At 41.2% G+C, this 16910-nt stretch overlaps 3 protein-coding genes across 3 annotated transcripts; 2 read left to right on the top strand and 1 right to left on the bottom strand.

Annotated features, from left to right (window-relative positions):
- The first annotated feature begins 420 nt into the window (after positions 1-420).
- LOC131959167 (zinc finger protein OZF-like) lies at positions 421-3126 on the top strand. Its single transcript, XM_059324268.1, has 2 exons — positions 421-693; positions 1272-3126. The coding sequence occupies exons 1-2, from the start codon at positions 552-554 to the stop codon at positions 2747-2749; spliced, it is 1620 nt and encodes a 539-aa protein (XP_059180251.1). The 5' UTR covers positions 421-551; the 3' UTR covers positions 2750-3126.
- Positions 3127-6536: 3410 nt separating this feature from the next.
- On the top strand, positions 6537-8918 carry LOC131959176 (zinc finger and SCAN domain-containing protein 22-like). The gene is made up of 2 exons (XM_059324277.1): positions 6537-6864; positions 7543-8918. Exon 2 carries the CDS (start codon positions 7547-7549, stop codon positions 8627-8629), a length of 1083 nt encoding a protein of 360 aa, XP_059180260.1. The 5' UTR covers positions 6537-6864; positions 7543-7546; the 3' UTR covers positions 8630-8918.
- A 1493-nt stretch (positions 8919-10411) lies between these two features.
- LOC131959175 (gastrula zinc finger protein XlCGF57.1-like) lies at positions 10412-15417 on the bottom strand. The gene is made up of 2 exons (XM_059324276.1): positions 15106-15417; positions 10412-12043 (listed from the first exon to the last, which is right to left on the bottom strand). Exon 2 carries the CDS (start codon positions 12037-12039, stop codon positions 10765-10767), a length of 1275 nt encoding a protein of 424 aa, XP_059180259.1. The 5' UTR covers positions 12040-12043; positions 15106-15417; the 3' UTR covers positions 10412-10764.
- Positions 15418-16910: the final 1493 nt, after the last annotated feature.

Genomic DNA, 16910 nt, shown 5'->3' on the forward strand with positions numbered 1-16910 from the left:
TACTTACCTGGTCTGAGAAAGGAATGATGCAGATCTCAGCAGGTAATAAAATATAGTCCCACCCCTGCATACTGCATCCACATTGTAACTTTATTTCAACACATATATCGGGCCATTTCAGATTGATAGTGTGAGTTACAGAGTGGATTGACGATGGATTTGACATTATATATTATTTGACAAAGCTGAGTCTAATAAAACATCAATGAGTGTAAACGTTCATAAACTAAAGACAGCAGGTCATATATCACCACTGATGAAGCCCACAAAGAGGGATATATGGTTTTTAATTCAGACTTTACCGTAGAAATCATCACAATGTAGTTCTCGATGTGCACGCTCCCGCGAGGGACGTGCACATCTCGGCGGGCAGACATAACTCTGCACAACACCGGCTCGCTCGCGAGACTTCACAAACATCTTCGTGGATTACTGACAGACGCTGCGAAGCCTCGACACAGAAGGACACATCACTAACAGGAGAAGCTCACTGTGCTCTGTGGAGAAAGGCCTCAAAGTGATGACTTTTATAGAATGAGCTACATAAAAAAATGAGGGGAAAAGGCAGAATTCCCCTCACAGACAGAATGAAAGCAGAGCAAGAGGAGGAACTGTCTCCTTTCATGGAAAACGAGCGACGACACAAACTACTGTATGCTGCTTTTAACCCTGAAGTCCGACTGAACAGATTAGGTTTGTATATTTTCAGTGTTTCTCTCACTCTTTGTGTTCATTTTAACGTTAGTAAAAGTTGGTTAAGTGTCGTTAAAATACGCTACTGGATCTATGCAGGGTGGGGCAGGTCCTCATTTTGATGGGCACACCATGCGGCCAATCACATGCGAGCACAGACTAGGATCATACTATTATGTGAAGGAAGGAAGGGGGGCAGACGCTCCAAAGACAGCGAGTGTAGTGGTACAGCCCAGGTACATACAGAGCAGATTTAAATACACTACATTTTGTGTTTCTCTTATTCTTTGGATTGTTTGATTGAGAGTTAAATGAATTAATTAACTGAAGTAGACTCTCATGGGGGCAGAAGTCCATGCTGTGATCTAGTTTCATATTGAAATCCCCACCTATTACTGCAGCAGACACTGGACAGTTATTAAGGCTGTTATGGTAGTTCCCTCAGACCAATCAAAAGGATTCTTTGATGTAAAGGAAATATGTACCATCAGAAATTATCACTAATCTCACAGACATAAAGTAATGATACCTAAGTTATTAGTGTGAAGTTACAGCTGTCCACAATGTTCTCTCTGCAGATGTCCAGCAGCTGTTGGTTAAACAAGAGGTCCCGCCTGAGTGGAGCCCCAGCCTGGACCAGGAGGACCCAGAGCTCCTCCAGATTAAAGGGGAACAAGAAGAACTCCGGATCAGTCCAGAGGGAGAGCAGCATAATGGTCTGGAGGAGGCCGATATCACCAGGTTTCCATTCACTGTGGTTATTGTGAAGTGTGAAGATGAAGAAGAGAAATGTGAGAGCTCACTGCTTCATCACAGCCAAGCGGAGGACAACAGAGAGGCAGAGCGTCCAGCCAGCAGCTCAGCTGTGCAGATAAAACCAGAAACTGGTGGAGAGGACTGTGGAGGATCAGAACTAGCCAGGAAGAGAGAGCCAGACAGTCATTCACAACCAAACACTGATGATGAAAAGACTTCAGTCTCTCAAAACCCTTTGTCAGATTCTGAACCTGAACCTGAAGACAGTGATGATGATTGTATGGAGACCAGGTCAAGTGAGTCTGCTGTGAATGCTTTGGAAGATGAGGAAGCTCCTGTAAGTGATGTGACATCTAACACTGTGAAAAAGTCCTTTAGCCTCACTAGCAGCTTGGATAGTAAAAAATGTTTTACAGTGAAACAAAAGTCAAACACCCAGACCAGAGTCCACATAGGAGAGAAACCATTTGGTTGTGATGAATGTGGGAAAAGATTTGCAGAAAAGCGAAGTCTGAACAGACATCTAAAAGAACACACAGGAGAGAAACCATTTGGTTGTGATGATTGTGGGAAAATATTTGCACGGCAGTGCAACCTGAAGTCTCACATGACAGTCCACACAGGAGAGAAAGGATTTAGTTGTGATGATTGTGGGAAAAGATTTACACGTCAGGCAAATCTGAATTCACACATGAGAAGTCACACAGGAGAGAAACCATTTGGTTGTGATGATTGTGGGAAAAGATTTACACTGCAGTGCAACCTGAAGTCACACATGACAGCCCACACAGGAGAGAAAGGATTTAATTGTGATGATTGTGGGAAAAGATTTACACATCAGGGAAATCTGAAGAAACATATGAGAGTTCACACAGGAGAGAAACCATTTAGTTGTGATGATTGTGGGAAAAGGTTTACAGAAAACGGAAGTCTTAAGAGACACCTGAGAGGTCACACAGGAGAGAAACCATTTGGTTGTGACGATTGTGGGAAAACACTCACAGAACTGGAACATCTGAAGACACATAAGAGAGTTCACACAGGAGAGAAACCATTTGGTTGTGATGATTGTGGGAAAAGATTTACAGAAAATGGAAATCTTAAGAGACACATGAGAGGGCACAAAGGAGAGAAACCATTTGGTTGTGATTACTGTGGGAAAAGGTTCACAGAACTGGGGCATCTGAATACACATATGAGAGTTCACACAGGAGAGATACCATTTGGTTGTGATGAATGCGGTAAAAGATTTAAGTGGAAACTAAGTTTAAATCGACACCTGAAAGTCCACAAAGAATAGAAATCTTTCTATTCAGTTTTTTGTTGAAGGCAAATGAAGTAAATGTGTTGGTAAGAGCCTGAACAGCTTTCATTCTTTTTATTCTTCCATGTTTTCTTTTTTCTCTCTTGTGTTTGTTTTAAAAATATACAAAATGTTTCAAATTAATGTGTCAAAGTTGTTTGTAAATGAGAGGGGATGGAATGGTGTTTTTAAATCTCTGTCTTTTATTGATACTTTGTTTGATACTAAACAACTTACATTAACAGCTCCCATGCTTTTTTTCTATGGTGTTCTTGAAATAAGCTGTATGTGACTGCATACTCTCTAACTGATGGTTAACAGCGGGGAAGTGCATTATGTAGTTTCCACTTTTAATTAAATTCTACTGTAACCTAGATGGTGTCTTTGACTTTCTTTTCTACAAACAAGCATACAATTCAACATATATTTCCTGTGATAAATATATCTTGAGATGAAACATTTTAATCACTAATATATGTTCCACTTTTAGCTGATAGCACTGATAGCCACGGAAGGCCTTTGTCATATAATATATAATCAATATAATTTGGAGGATGTGTCTCCACCAGAGCCCCTCCTGATGATGAAGAGAATCTTTTACAGTGAAAAATAAGATGTGATGTGTGCAATGTTAGCTGTGTAGTGTGTACTGTGCAGTGTGTACTGTGCAGTGAATAGTGTGTGGTGTGTAGTTTGTTGTGTGTAGTTTGCAGTGTATGGTGTGTAGTGAATAATGTGTACTGTGCAGTGTTTAGTGAGTAGTATGTCGTGTGTAGCATGTAGTGTGCAGTGAGTAGCGTGCAATGTGCTGTGTGTAGTGTGCATTGTACAGTTTGTAGTGTGAAGTATGTATTGTTCAGTGTGCAATGTGTGGTGTGTAGTTTGCAGTGTGTAGTGTGTAATGTGCAGTGTGTAGTGTCACGTGTGGTTTGTAGTGTGCGGTGTTTAGTGTGGAGTGTGCAGTGAGTAGTGTCTGGTGTGTGTTGTATGTCGTGTACTGTGCAGTGTGTAGTGTGTAATGTGCAGTGTGTAGTGTCTCGTGTGGTTTGTAGTGTGCGGTGTTTAGTGTGGAGTGTGCAGTGTGTAGTGTCTGGTGTGTGGTGTGTAATTTGCAGTTTGTAGTTTGCAGTGTTTAGTCTCAGTTTTTAGTGTGTAGTGTGCAGTGAGAAGTGTGTAGTGTGCAGTGTGTAGTTTCTGGTGTGTAGTTTGCAGTGTGTAGTGTGCAGTCTGCAATGTGTAGTGTGCAGTGAGTAGTGTGCAATGTGCTGTGTGTAGTGTGCATTGTGCAGTTTGTAGTATTAAGTGTGTATTGTTCAGTGTGTAGTTTGCAGTTTGTAGTTTGCAGTGTTTAGTCTACAGTTAGTAGTGTGTAGTGTGCAGTGTGTAGTTTGTGTTGTGTAGTGTGCAGTGTGTAGTGTGCAATGTGTAGTGTGCAGTGTTCGGTTTGCAGTGTGTAGTGTAGAGTGTGTACTGTGCAGTGTGTAGTTTGTGGTGTGCAGTGAGTAGTGTGTGGTGTGCAGTTTGTCGTGTGTGATGTGTAGTGTGCAGTGTGTATTGTACAGTGTGTAGTGTGCAGGTAGCAGTGTGTAGTGCATAGTATGCAGTGTGCAGTGTACAGTTAGCAGTGCTTAGTTTGTAGTGTTTAGGGTGCAGTGTGTAGTGGGTGTTATGTGGTGTGCAGTGAGTAGTGTGTAGTATGTAGTGTTCAGTGTGCAGTTTGCATTTTTCAGTGTATATTGTACAGTGTGCAGTGTGTGGTGTTCATTGTGTAGTGTGAAGTGTGTCGTGTACAGTGTGTAGCCATCAGACTACAGGATGAGATCTTTCAGAGACTGAAAAGAAAGATGATATATTTGGATACATGAACAGATTATAAGGTGTGGATACAGTTCAAACTTCTCCACAAGCTCATTAAGAAAGTTGTTGTTTCACTTTAGAAAACATTATTTTAATCTATTTGTTTTGTAACAACTTGGGAAGAATTAATGTTGTCTGCTGCCCCTCTGTGAGAACAAATGTGTCTTCCTCCATGACAGCATGTGTGTTTTCATGTTTTCATGTCTGCATTTTTATTTATGATACAGAAAGTCAACATATGATCCAGTTTTATAAAACCTAAAGTGTAGCTGATTAACATGCTGCCCTCTGCAGGGTGTCCCTCTCACATGAAGAGTTACTCACTGCTGCCCCTCAGTGGTGAGGACAGGTCAGTGCAGCAGAGAGAGCTGCGTCTCCATTATGGCCTCCACAGAGAGGACGGCTGGAATATTACGTATGTTTCATAGTTTCAACCTCCATTTAATGAGTCAGTATAACTGTGCATGCTGTGTTCTATATAATAATTCACTTTATATTATCTTTACATGGTTCTTTTTAAAGTAGGCTTCACAAAAACAAACAAAGGTTATCAGGTATTTTTTTCTCATTTCACAGCAAAAGTTTCACAATAAAATGTTTTAAAAGTTTTTAGGTCAAAACAAAGTAAAAATGAGACATAAAACGATGTTTGCAGTTAATAAATGATAATGCCAGTAAACATATAATATACTCATTAATATATTGTCTATTTTTCTGACAGAATCATGGCAGGGACAGAGGGGGAAGTTGCAACAAATTGGGGATGTGAATGTGCTTGTGTGACTAGGGACAACATCTTATTCATCTTTATTTAAAAATAACAACTGTGAAGTCTCTCATTGTAATGTCCGAAGCACATAAACACAACAGAAATGTGCTGCAATAAATTAACTTCAAATACTTCACCAATGTCCATAATAGGACACATTAGGAAAGTTATACATAAACATGAAACAGTAAAATTGCCGCGTGCACCACTTGGACCACATGTAGAATTGTTCCTCTGGAGTTGCATACTCTTCATCTACAACCATGTTGTTCTGACCCATAATGCAACTGACCTGGCCTTACATTTCCACCACACATTTCCCACAGTGCCCTCAAATCAGACTGTGACCCTTATTGTGGCGTGTAGCAGGAATGGACAGGAATCTGAATGGGATCTGATAAAAGCTTTCAGTGACTGGAGTCAAAAGTACTATCTCCTACTGAACACCTCAAAGACTAAGGAAATTATCATACATTTCCGCAGTTTGAAGCCCCCTCTTCAGCGAGTGAATACCTGTAGGGTTGGCATCGAGGTGGTGCCAAGTTATAAGTATCTAGGTGTATACCTGGAAAATAAGTTGGACTGGTTCCTAAACACAGACGCTCTACACAAATAGGGGCTTTTTTCTGAAGGAAGCTCAGATCTCTTTACATCTGTAGTAAGATGCTGCAGATGTTTTATCAGATGATCAGATAAGATGATCAGCTGTTTGACGCCATCTTGAAACATCCTGATCATCCGCTACACAAAACCTTTATGGGGTGGACCAAAAAAAAACCCAGCAGTGAACATCCCCTCTCTCTCTGTTGCAAGATGGAGAGATTCAAAAGATATTTCGCTCCTACAGCCATCAGGCTGTCTAATTCTAACAGAGCAAACAGACTAACTGAATTTACCCTCAGGCATAAATATCGTAATTTTAAATTTTAATTTTAATTGGCAATAAAAGTCCAACACGAAGGCAATACATTTTAAATATCCTTGAGACATATTTATGAACCGTTTTAATATCTTATCTATCTATTCATGACCTATAATGATTACGAATTTATGTCTGAAACATAAACAACAAGCTCAAAAATGAGAATGTCTCTGAGACAGTTACACCCCTGATATCAGTCACGTGGTACAGCCAGCTCGCTCGCGAGGCTTCAAACGTCACCACCTACATCACCAACACAAGCCCCGCCCTCGATACGAGCTTCACAAACATCTTCGTGGATTATTGACAGACGCTGCGAAGCCTCGACACAGAAGGACACATCACTAACAGGAGAAGCTTACTGTGCTCTGTGGAGAAAGGCCTCAAAGTGATGACTTTTATAGAATGAGCTACATAAAGAAATGAGGGGAAAAGGCGGAATTCCCCTCACAGACAGAATGAAAGCAGAGCAAGAGGAGGAACTTTCTCCTTTCATGGAAAACGAGCGACGACACAAACTACTGTATGCTGCTTTTAACCCTGAAGTCCGACTGAACAGATTAGGTTTGTACATTTTCAGTGTTTCTCCCACTCTTTGTGTTCATTTTAACGTTAGTAAACGTTGGTTAAGTGTCGTTAAATGCCCTACTGAATCCATGCAGGCAGGGGCGGGACTTCATTTTGATTGGCACGCCATGCGGCCAATAACATGCGAGCACAGACTAGGCTCATACCATTATGTGAAGGAAGGAAGGGGGGCAGACGCTCCAAAGACAGTGAGTGTAGTGGTACAGCCCAGGTACATACAGAGCTAAATTAAATACAATACTACATTTTGTGTTTCTCTTATTCTTTGGATTGTTTGATTGTTAGTCCTCCAAACATCAACTGAGTTAAGTGAATTAACTGAAGTAGAGTCTCGTTGGGGCAGCAGTCCGTGCTGTGATCTAGTATCATATTGAAATCCCCACCTATTACTGCAGCAGATACTGGACAGTTATTAAGGTTGTTATGGATATGATGCTCTAATATTTCAAGTAGTTTATCACAACTTTAATTGTTAGCCAAAGCACTTTTTAATCGTTGCTTTGCCATACTGGTTCTCTCAGACCAATCAAAATGATTCTTTGATTTAAAGGAAATTTGTACCATCAGAACTCATCACTGATCTCACAGACATAAAGTAATGATACCTGAGTTATTAGTGTGAAGTTACAGCTGTCCACAATGTTCTCTCTGCAGTACAATGTTCCAGCAACTGTTGGTTAAAGAAGATTTCCCCCCTGAGTGGAGCCCCAGCCTGGACCAGAAGGACCCAGAGCTCCTCCAGATTAAAGGGGAACAGGAAGAACTCCGGATCAGTCCAGAGGGAGAGCAGCATAATGGTCTGGAGGAGGCCGATATCACCAGGTTTCCATCCACTGTGGTTCATGTGAAGTGTGAAGACGAAGAAGAGAAATGTGAGTGTTCACTGCTTCATCACAGCCAAGCGGAGGACAACAGAGAGGCAGAGCATCCAGCCGGCAGCTCAGCTGTGCAGATAAAACCAGAAACTGATGGAGAAGACTGTGGAGGATCAGGACCAGCCAGGAAGAGAGAGCCAGACAGTCATTCACAACCAAACACTGATGATGAAAAGACTTCAGTCTCCCCTGAGACTGAAATCCATTACGGTGACTGGCAAGACCCTTTGTCAGATTCTGAACCTGAAGACAGTGATGATGACTGGATAGAGACCAGGTCATCTGGGTCTGCTGTCAATGCTCTGAAATATGAGGAAGCTCCTGGAAGTGATGTGACATCTAACACTGCAAAAAAGTCCTTTAGCCTCACCAGCAGCTTGGATAGTAAAAAATGTTTTATAGTAAATCAAAAGTCAAACACCAAGACCAGAATCCACTCAGGAGAGAAACCATTAGGTTGTGATGAATGTGGGAAAAGATTCACAAAGCGGGGACATCTGAAGGCACACATGAGAATTCACAATGGAGAGAAACCCTTTGGTTGTGATAATTGTGGCAAAAGTTTTACAGAACAGGGCCATCTGAGTAGACACATGAGAGTTCACACAGGAGAGAAAAGATTTGGTTGTAGTGTATGTGGAAAAAGAGTTGCACGGCAGGACAATTTGAATCTACACATGAGAGTTCACACAGGAGTTAAACCATTTAGTTGTGAGTTATGTGGAAAAAGATTTACACAGCAGGGACATCTGAAGCAACATATGAGAGTTCACATTGGAGAGAAACAATTTGGTTGTGATGTTTGTGGGAAAACATTTAAGTGGAAAACAAATTTTAATCGACACCTGAAAGTTCACAAAGAATAGAAACCTTTCTATTCAGTTTTTTTGTTGAAGCCAAATGAAATAAATGTGTTTGTAAGAACCTGAGCAGGTTTCATTCTTTTTTATTGATCCATGTTCTTTTTTTCTCTTGTTTGTTTTAAAATATACAAAATGTTTCAAATGAATTGTCAAAGGTGTTTGTTGTGTAACTCTTCATGTGAGAGGAACACCCTGCAGAGAGCAGCATGTTACTCAGCTACACTTTTGTTTTACAAAACTGGATCATATGTTGACCTTCTGTATCATCAATAAAAATACAGACATGAAAACAGCTTTCTGTGCTGTTTGTTGATTCATGCCTCATGTTTAAAAAGATGACAATTACAGAGTTAACAGAACAAAGCTAATTTGTCATTACAGAATTATCAACGTATTGCTCAGAATAATTTAATATTTCCTTGGTGGTAGCAGCAGATGGTGGTTGCAGCATCAAGACTCTCCTTCTGATTGTACAGCTGTCCGATCATTACAGGAGCTTGTTCTGACCGTTTCTCTTCACATTAGTTAGGTGAACACTCGAGCAGATTATGACCGCTAAATCAAACAAACTCGGTTTGCACTTGGTTCCATGTTGTTGTTTTTTTAAGTGTTTACATTCTTCACTGCCAACTTTCCAACCAATATATGATAACAGTGCAAGTCGATTTCCAGCCCTCCATGTTCGCACACGCCCCTCTGCAAATCTTTTTATTTTATTTGGTCCATTTACATTTCTGCTCTGTGAAAGAAATCAGACTTAATACAAAATTAACCAAAAGAATCAATTTCACTCTGATTCGGATGAACCGAACGGACTGGGGTTGTGAAAGAGCCCTAAGACCCAAACAAAAATTAAGCAAAATTGAAAGTAACCTCCGTCCATCAGAATAAACAAACAAACTATATCATCACACAATGCTAGCTTTGTATCATTTTCTGTCATCTTCTGTCCGCTCTCTTGGACCTCTTCATCATCAGGAGGGACACGTCCTCCAACTTATAAAGTCCTTTTTGACCAAAGCAGTTTTTAGGGCCGGTTCGGAGCCAGTGCTAGAGCTGGTTCACAGTTGGTTCAACTTGAGAACCAGCACTAAACCTGTTAAGTCTTCCACAGGCTCTCGATCCACGTCATTACGTCACTGTTAATGTCTGTTTTTGTCTCCGTCCGCTCGTCAAGTGTAATAACAGCAGATTACATGTCTCTAAAACATATCTGTTTCTCATCTTCATCACTACAGATGCCCAACACTGAACGAAACATGTTAATGTTGAACTTTGTTGTAAGCTAACGCTAGCCCACTAATGTTAGCATGCTAGCAATAGTCCGCTAACGTTAGCATGCTAGCTTGCCCATATGAATCACATTGCAGTTTAATAAATTAAATAAATAATTGATACACGTTTTAGTTGGTCTCTCTCAACGGGCAGAGTTGGTCTTGTTGGTCCGATAGCCCCGCCCCCAGCCCCTGACATAAGTGGTTCGTGGTTCAACACCAGCACTGAGTTGGTGCTGCTATGGAGCAAGTTTTCCTGGCCGAGAGCTGGTTCTTTGGCGGTGGAAACCCAAAGCACCAGCTCGCAATTGGGCACCAGGTGAGAATTGGCCGGGAACCAGCTTTGTTGAAAAAGGGGCTTATTAAGTCCTCCAGTGGCTATCAGTACTATCAGCTAAAAGTGTCAAATATAAGAGTCATTATTTGGAATTTGTCAATGTCAAGATATATTACAGGAAATATATGTCTAACTGTATGCTTGTTTGTGGGAAAGAAAGTCAAAAACACCATCTAGGTTACAGTAGAATTTAATCAAAAGGCAACTAAATAATGCACTTTCCCCACTGATAATCATCAGTTAGGGAGTTTACAGTCACATACAGCTTATGTCAAGAAATCTACAGAAAAAGTAAATGAAAGTGTTTTAGTACAAAACAAACTACTGATAATAATAAAAAGACTTAAAAACACTGTCATCCCCTCTGCTTTACAAACAAAACAAAAACATTCTTTTAACTTTTAGCATATTTTAGAACAAAAAACAGACACAGAACAATAAAAAGGAATGAAATTGAAATGCTACTCAGGCTCCTACCAACACATTTACTTTGTTTGCCTTCAACAAAAAACTGAATAGAAAGGTTTCTATTCTTGATGGACATTCAGGTGTCGATTCAAAGTGTGCTGCTGTGTAAATCTTTTTCCACAAACATCACAACCAAATGGTCTCTCCCCTGTGTGAACTCTCATGTGTGACTGCAAATTTCCCTGATGTGTAAATCTTTTCCCACAAACGTCACAACCAAATGGTCTCTCTCCTGTGTGAACTCTTATGTGTGACTGCAAATTTCCCTGATGTGTAAATCTTTTCCCACAATAACTGCAACTTATTAGTTTCTCTCCTGTGTGAACTCTCATGTGTGCCTTCACAGCTCCTTTAGTTGTAAATCTTTTCACACACAAGTCACAACCAAATGGTTTCTCTCCTGTGTGTACTTTTACATGTCTGTTCAGACTTCCCCGCTGTGTAAATCTTTTGCCACAGACATCACAAACAAGTAGTTCCTCTGCTTTGTGAACCCTCATGTGTGACTTCAGAAGTCTCCGTTTTGTGAATCTTTTCCCACATTCATCACAACCAAATGGTTTCTCTCCTGTGTGTACTTTTACATGTCTGTTCAGACTTCCCTGCTGTGTAAATCTTTTCTTACATACATCACAACCAAATGGTTTCTCTCCTGTGTGAATTCTCTTGTGCGACTTCAAATATGCCCGTTTTGTGAATCTTTTCCCACATTCATCACAACCAACTGGTATCTCTCTTGTGTGGACTCTGGTCTTTGTTTCTGCTGGTTGCTTCACTCTAAAACATTTTTTACTATCCAAGCTGGTGAAGCTAAAGGACTTTTTCACAGTGTTAGATGTCACATCACTTCCAGGAGCTTCCTCATATTTCAGAGCATTCACAGCAGACTCAGGTGACCTGGTCCAATCATCATCACTGTCTTCAGGTTCAGAATCTGACAAAGGGTCTTGCCATTCATCGTAATGGATTTCGATTTCAGGAGTTGGCTCTCTCTTCCTGGCTGGTTCTGATCCTCCACAGTCTTCTTCATCAGTTTCTGGTTTTATCTGCACAGCTGAGCTGCTGGCTGGACGCTCTACCTCTCTGTTGTCCTCCGCTTGGCTGTGATGAAGCAGAGAACATTTCTCTTCTTCATCTTCACACTTCACAATAACCACAGTGAATGGAAACCTGGTGATATCGATCTCCTCCAGACCATTATGCTGCTCTCCCTCTGGACTGATCCATTGTTCTTCCTGTTCCCCTTTAATCTGGAGGCGCTCTGGGTCCTCCTGGTGCATGCTGGGGCTCCACTCAGGGGGAACCTCTTCTTTATCCATCAGCTGCTGGAACATTGTACTGCAGAGAGAACATTGTGGACAGCTGTAACTTCACACTGATTACTCAGGTATCATTACTTTATGTCTGTGAGATTAGTGATGATTTCTGATAGAACAAATTTCCTTTACATTAAAGAATCCTTTTGATTGGTCTGAGAGAACTAGGGTGGCAGAGCAAAGATTAAAAAGCACTTTAGCTAACTTAACGTTGTGTTAATCCCAAAAAGCTAAACTCTGCACACTGTTCATATTAATTACTGACCATCTGAATTACTGAACTATTTCTTGTTGTGCAATGATGAATATCAGTGTCTATAATGGAATAATGGCATGAGGGGCAGTCGATGGCCTAGAGGTTGGGAATCAGGCTCAAATCCTCAGACTGACAGGTCAGTGACTTAAGTGCCCTTGAGCAAGGCACCTAACCCTCCCAAGCAGCTCCCTGGGCGCAGCAATGTGCCACTCACTGGTCCTTGCATTGTGTGTTCACTTGTGTGTAAAAAGGATGGGTTAAATGCAGAGGTTGAATTTCCCCATAGTGGGATTAATAAAGGATAAAATTTTATATTGTATTTTGTCCTTATTGTTATTAAAGACAGCTATCGCTAGACAGCACAAAACTGATGTTTGTTTTATTCGAGAGTCACACTCATCTACTGATTATGTCATATTTTGGAGATCCCAGTGACACTGAGATACATAAGGCCATGTTTTTGTTCATGTCCAAACCACAGACAACTTCATCTTAACAGTTATTCACATATATGGCTCCAACTCCAACTGTGAGAATGACAAACTACTTGAAATATTAGAGCATCATATCCATAACAGCCTTAATAACTGTCCAGTATCTGCTGCAGTAATAGGTGGAGATTTCAATATGATACTTGATCACAGCATGGACTGCTGCCCCCGCGAGACTCTACTTCAGTTAATTCACTTAACTCAGTTGATGTTTGGAGGACTAACAATCCAAACAATTCAAAGTGTGAGAGAAACATAAACTGTAGTATTGTGTTTAAATCCACTCTTGACCCTTTTCTATCAAAGCAGTATCAGGGCCGGTTCGGAGCCTGTGCGGGAGCTGGTTCTCAGTTGGTTCAACTTGTGAACCATCTCTGAACCTGTTTGCTCTTCCTCAGGCTCTAGAGCCACGTCATAACGTCACTGCTAACATCTGTTTATGTCTCTGCCCTCTCAGTCAGTATAATAACAGCAGACTACATGTCTCTACAACACATCTGCTGCGCATCTTCATCACCATGGATGCCCAAAACATTCTCATTAACACTGAATGGAACATGTTATTGTTAGACTTTGTTGTAAACCAATGCTAGCCCACTAATACAAGCCCGCTAACGTTAGCACGCTATCGATTGCCGGCTAACGTTAGCACGCTAGAGATCGCAGCTAACGTTAGCACACTAGCGATCGCCGGCTAATGTTAGCACGCTAGCGATCACCGGCTAACGTTACCACGCTATCGATTGCCGGCTAACGTTTGCACGATATCGATCGCCCATAACAATCACATTGCAGTTAACCCTCTGGGGCCTCATGTATCAAATAGTGCGTAGCTTTCATATTGAAAGAATGCATACTCCCAAAACTAGAAAAGTAGGTACGCAAACTCACCTCCACATGTATCAAACTGTGCTTACGCCAGGTTCAGCGCACCTTTCCGTGATACATCCCAACCAGCGTGGAACTGAGCGCACATGCACGAGCCACCAACCACGCCCCGGCTCCTCCCACAAATGAATATGCAAATGACTATAAATCGCTGGCATGCCCGCTGATTATCGACAAAACAATGGCAAATCAACTACTGCCACTGTGCGCTAGGTGGACGTGGTGATCTCCGGGGTGAAATGAGCTTTTTGTTGCCTCAGGTCTGGGATCAGCAACAAGGTGTCACTGTGGCTGTTAACGCAGCCGAATCAGAGACCTGCACCATGGCAGAATGGTCCCTTCAACACACACTCCTTCTAAACACCACCGTTATTGAATTAAGTCAGAGCCGTTAGAGTTGCCAGTGCGTAATTCTCACGGCAAGTTCACTTTTCATACATGTGGCATGTGCGGGAAAAAACAGCGTCCGCAATGTTTTTGTGCGTACGCAGCGTTGATACATGAGGCCCCTGGAGTCTATGAAACCACCTGCCCATTACTTCTTCATGATGTGAAGACATAAAAATTAAGCAACATTGAGCCTTACCATCAGCTTCCCTCTAAGATTTTCTGGCTTGAAACTACATGCCAGATTTTTTTTTGGATGATATTCAGCCAAGTAAAACCAGAGATAATGTCAAATATATTAAATATCAAATATTGAACTAGAGATTATCCTCATTTTACCTTTTATATGTTATATATGCAATATGTATCCTGTATTCCTATTTGAAATTCTGTGTTTTGAACATAATTTTCAAGATCAGATTTTATGTTTCCTTAGTTTCTTTTGGGTTCAAAATTTTGATCAAGTAAGTCAAAGTTTAAAATGAATTATCAGGAAATATAGGTGAGGTAACGCTGAAAAAACTGATACCATCATGGCATGGTAAAGATTTTTAACAGGTTTTTTAACGGACATAATGGCCGAAGATTTCAGAGGGTTAAACAAATCAAATAAATGAATGAATGATACACGTTTCAGTTGGTCTCTCTCTAGCTACATCTTGTTGGTCCGGTAGCCCCGCCCCAGCACATGACGTAAGTGGTTCGCAGTTTGAGACCAGCAAAGAGTTGGTGCCACTCTGAAACCAGTTTTCCCGGTTCTTTGGCGGTGGAAACCCAAACAAGCGGCTCTGGTCGAACAGCCCTATCTGTACCTGGCCTGTACCACTACACTCGCTGTCTTTGGAGCGTCTGCCCCCCTTCCTTCCTTCACATAATGGTATGATCCTAGTCTGTGCTCGCATGTGATTGGCCGCAGGGTGTACCCATCAGAATGAAGTCCCGCCCCTGCCTGCATGCATTCTTAGCACAGCTGTGCAGTAGCGCATTTAACGACATTTAACCAACGTTTACTAACGTTAAAATGAACACAAATAGTGAGAGAAACACTGAAAATGTACAAACCTAATCTGTACAGTCGGACTTCAGGGTTAAAAGCAGCATACGGTAGTTTGTGTCGTCGTTCGTTTTCCATTAAAAAGGAGAAAGTTCCTCCTCTTGCTCTGCTTTCATTCTGTCTGTGAGGGGAATTTCGCCTTTTCCCCTCATTTTTTTATGTAGCTCATTCTACTAAAGGCATCACTTTGAGGCCTTTTTCCACAGAGCACAGTGAGCCTTTCCTGTAACTTGTATATCCATCGAGTTTGCTCTTTGTTCTTGTGTGTCCACGTTCCTCCTCGTCTTCTCTGCTTCTTCTTCTGAATTAGCTTTGGCGCCTGGCAGAGCAGCTTTTAGGCGCTTCACCGCCACCTCCTGGAATGGAGTGTGGAGCAATAGCTTAACAGAGGAGAAAAACAAAAAAATAAATTCTCTCTTGCTGTTTCCCAAAGTCAAGGTTGCTTCTTAGGTAGGACAGGTCTTACAGAGGAAAGGCAGGACTCCTCCCAGTCATTGGTATAACACACCAATGGAACAGGCAGGTGAGTGTGCAGGTGTGCATCGTTGGTGGCGGCAATGCACCTATATACATATATAGTGTGCACAAAGCATTGTCGGTGCACAAGGCAAGCAGAGGATCCACACATGCTCTTAAATTAAACTCTTAAAAGCAATTTTTGTTGTTATCATTATATTTGTCCAAACAAATGTACCTTTAGTTGTTCCAGGCATTGAAATGAACAAGAAATTGAAGAAAACAATGATTTTCTAGCAGCTCTTGATCCGAGAAGGCACTTTATGTATGCACTTTTGATTTTTGTTTTGGATAATATGTAATCTTTTTTTATAGCAAAACCGATTTTATAGCAAAACCGATTTACTTTATGAAACACTGCCAGATTTTCTTTCACAGTGCAGAATATTTACCTCGGGGTTGCATCAGTGCTGCAGTTCACTGGGAAAAATAACAATAATATTTGTAATGTATTTTCTTGGTCAAAATTACAATAATGGTAACAAATGTCTCACAACTAAATAGTAGTATATTTTTCATGAGTTCTACTGCCACAGCTTTAGGTTACTGTCTGCAAACTGTAAACACAAAACAATGTGTATAAAAACTTATCCAAAAAGTCAAATAATCCAAACCCAGCTTAAATTTGAGTGAGTGGTTTGATGATGTATAGCAACAATAACAACAGACGACTTAAGTTGCATGCAATGTCAATATAATTGAAATATTTTCATGATATCAACCTGTGCTTGATCTGGTGATACTTTAGGGTACTTTGTTGAGTATATCTTTTCCTGCACCACTCGCAAGCAAACGGTTTCTCTCCAGTATGAGACACCTTGAAAGTTGTAGGAAGCCCCAAACTCGCCAGACACTGCCCACAGGTGTACGGTTTCTCTCCAGTATGAATCAGCTGGTGATGATTTAAATTTGAAGTTTTACTGAAACTTTTCCCACACTGCTCGCAGATGAAGCGTCTCTCTCTCGAGTGTGGATCAGCAGATGAGTCTTTAGAGTGTCATGCTGAGTGAAGGTCTTCCCACAATGGCTGCAGGTGTGACAACTTTCTCCAGTGTGGACATGCTGATGAGGCCCTGCAGGCTGGAGTTCCTCCACGGTGTCAGCACGCTGATGTGGATCCATTTGTCCTCCCGTAAAACTCTTTCGGTCCGACTGGGCGTGTGGTCATCTGTTGCCGTGAAGCAGACATGTTCAGACAGAGAGACAGAAAGAGTGTGAGACAATATTTATTTAATTGGTATAGCACACACACAAAGTACAGAAAATAATAATAATAATAATAAATAATTTAATAAAT

The sequence above is a fragment of the Centropristis striata genome, chromosome 21 (assembly GCF_030273125.1).
Source record: "Centropristis striata isolate RG_2023a ecotype Rhode Island chromosome 21, C.striata_1.0, whole genome shotgun sequence".
NCBI lineage: Eukaryota > Metazoa > Chordata > Actinopteri > Perciformes > Serranidae > Centropristis > Centropristis striata.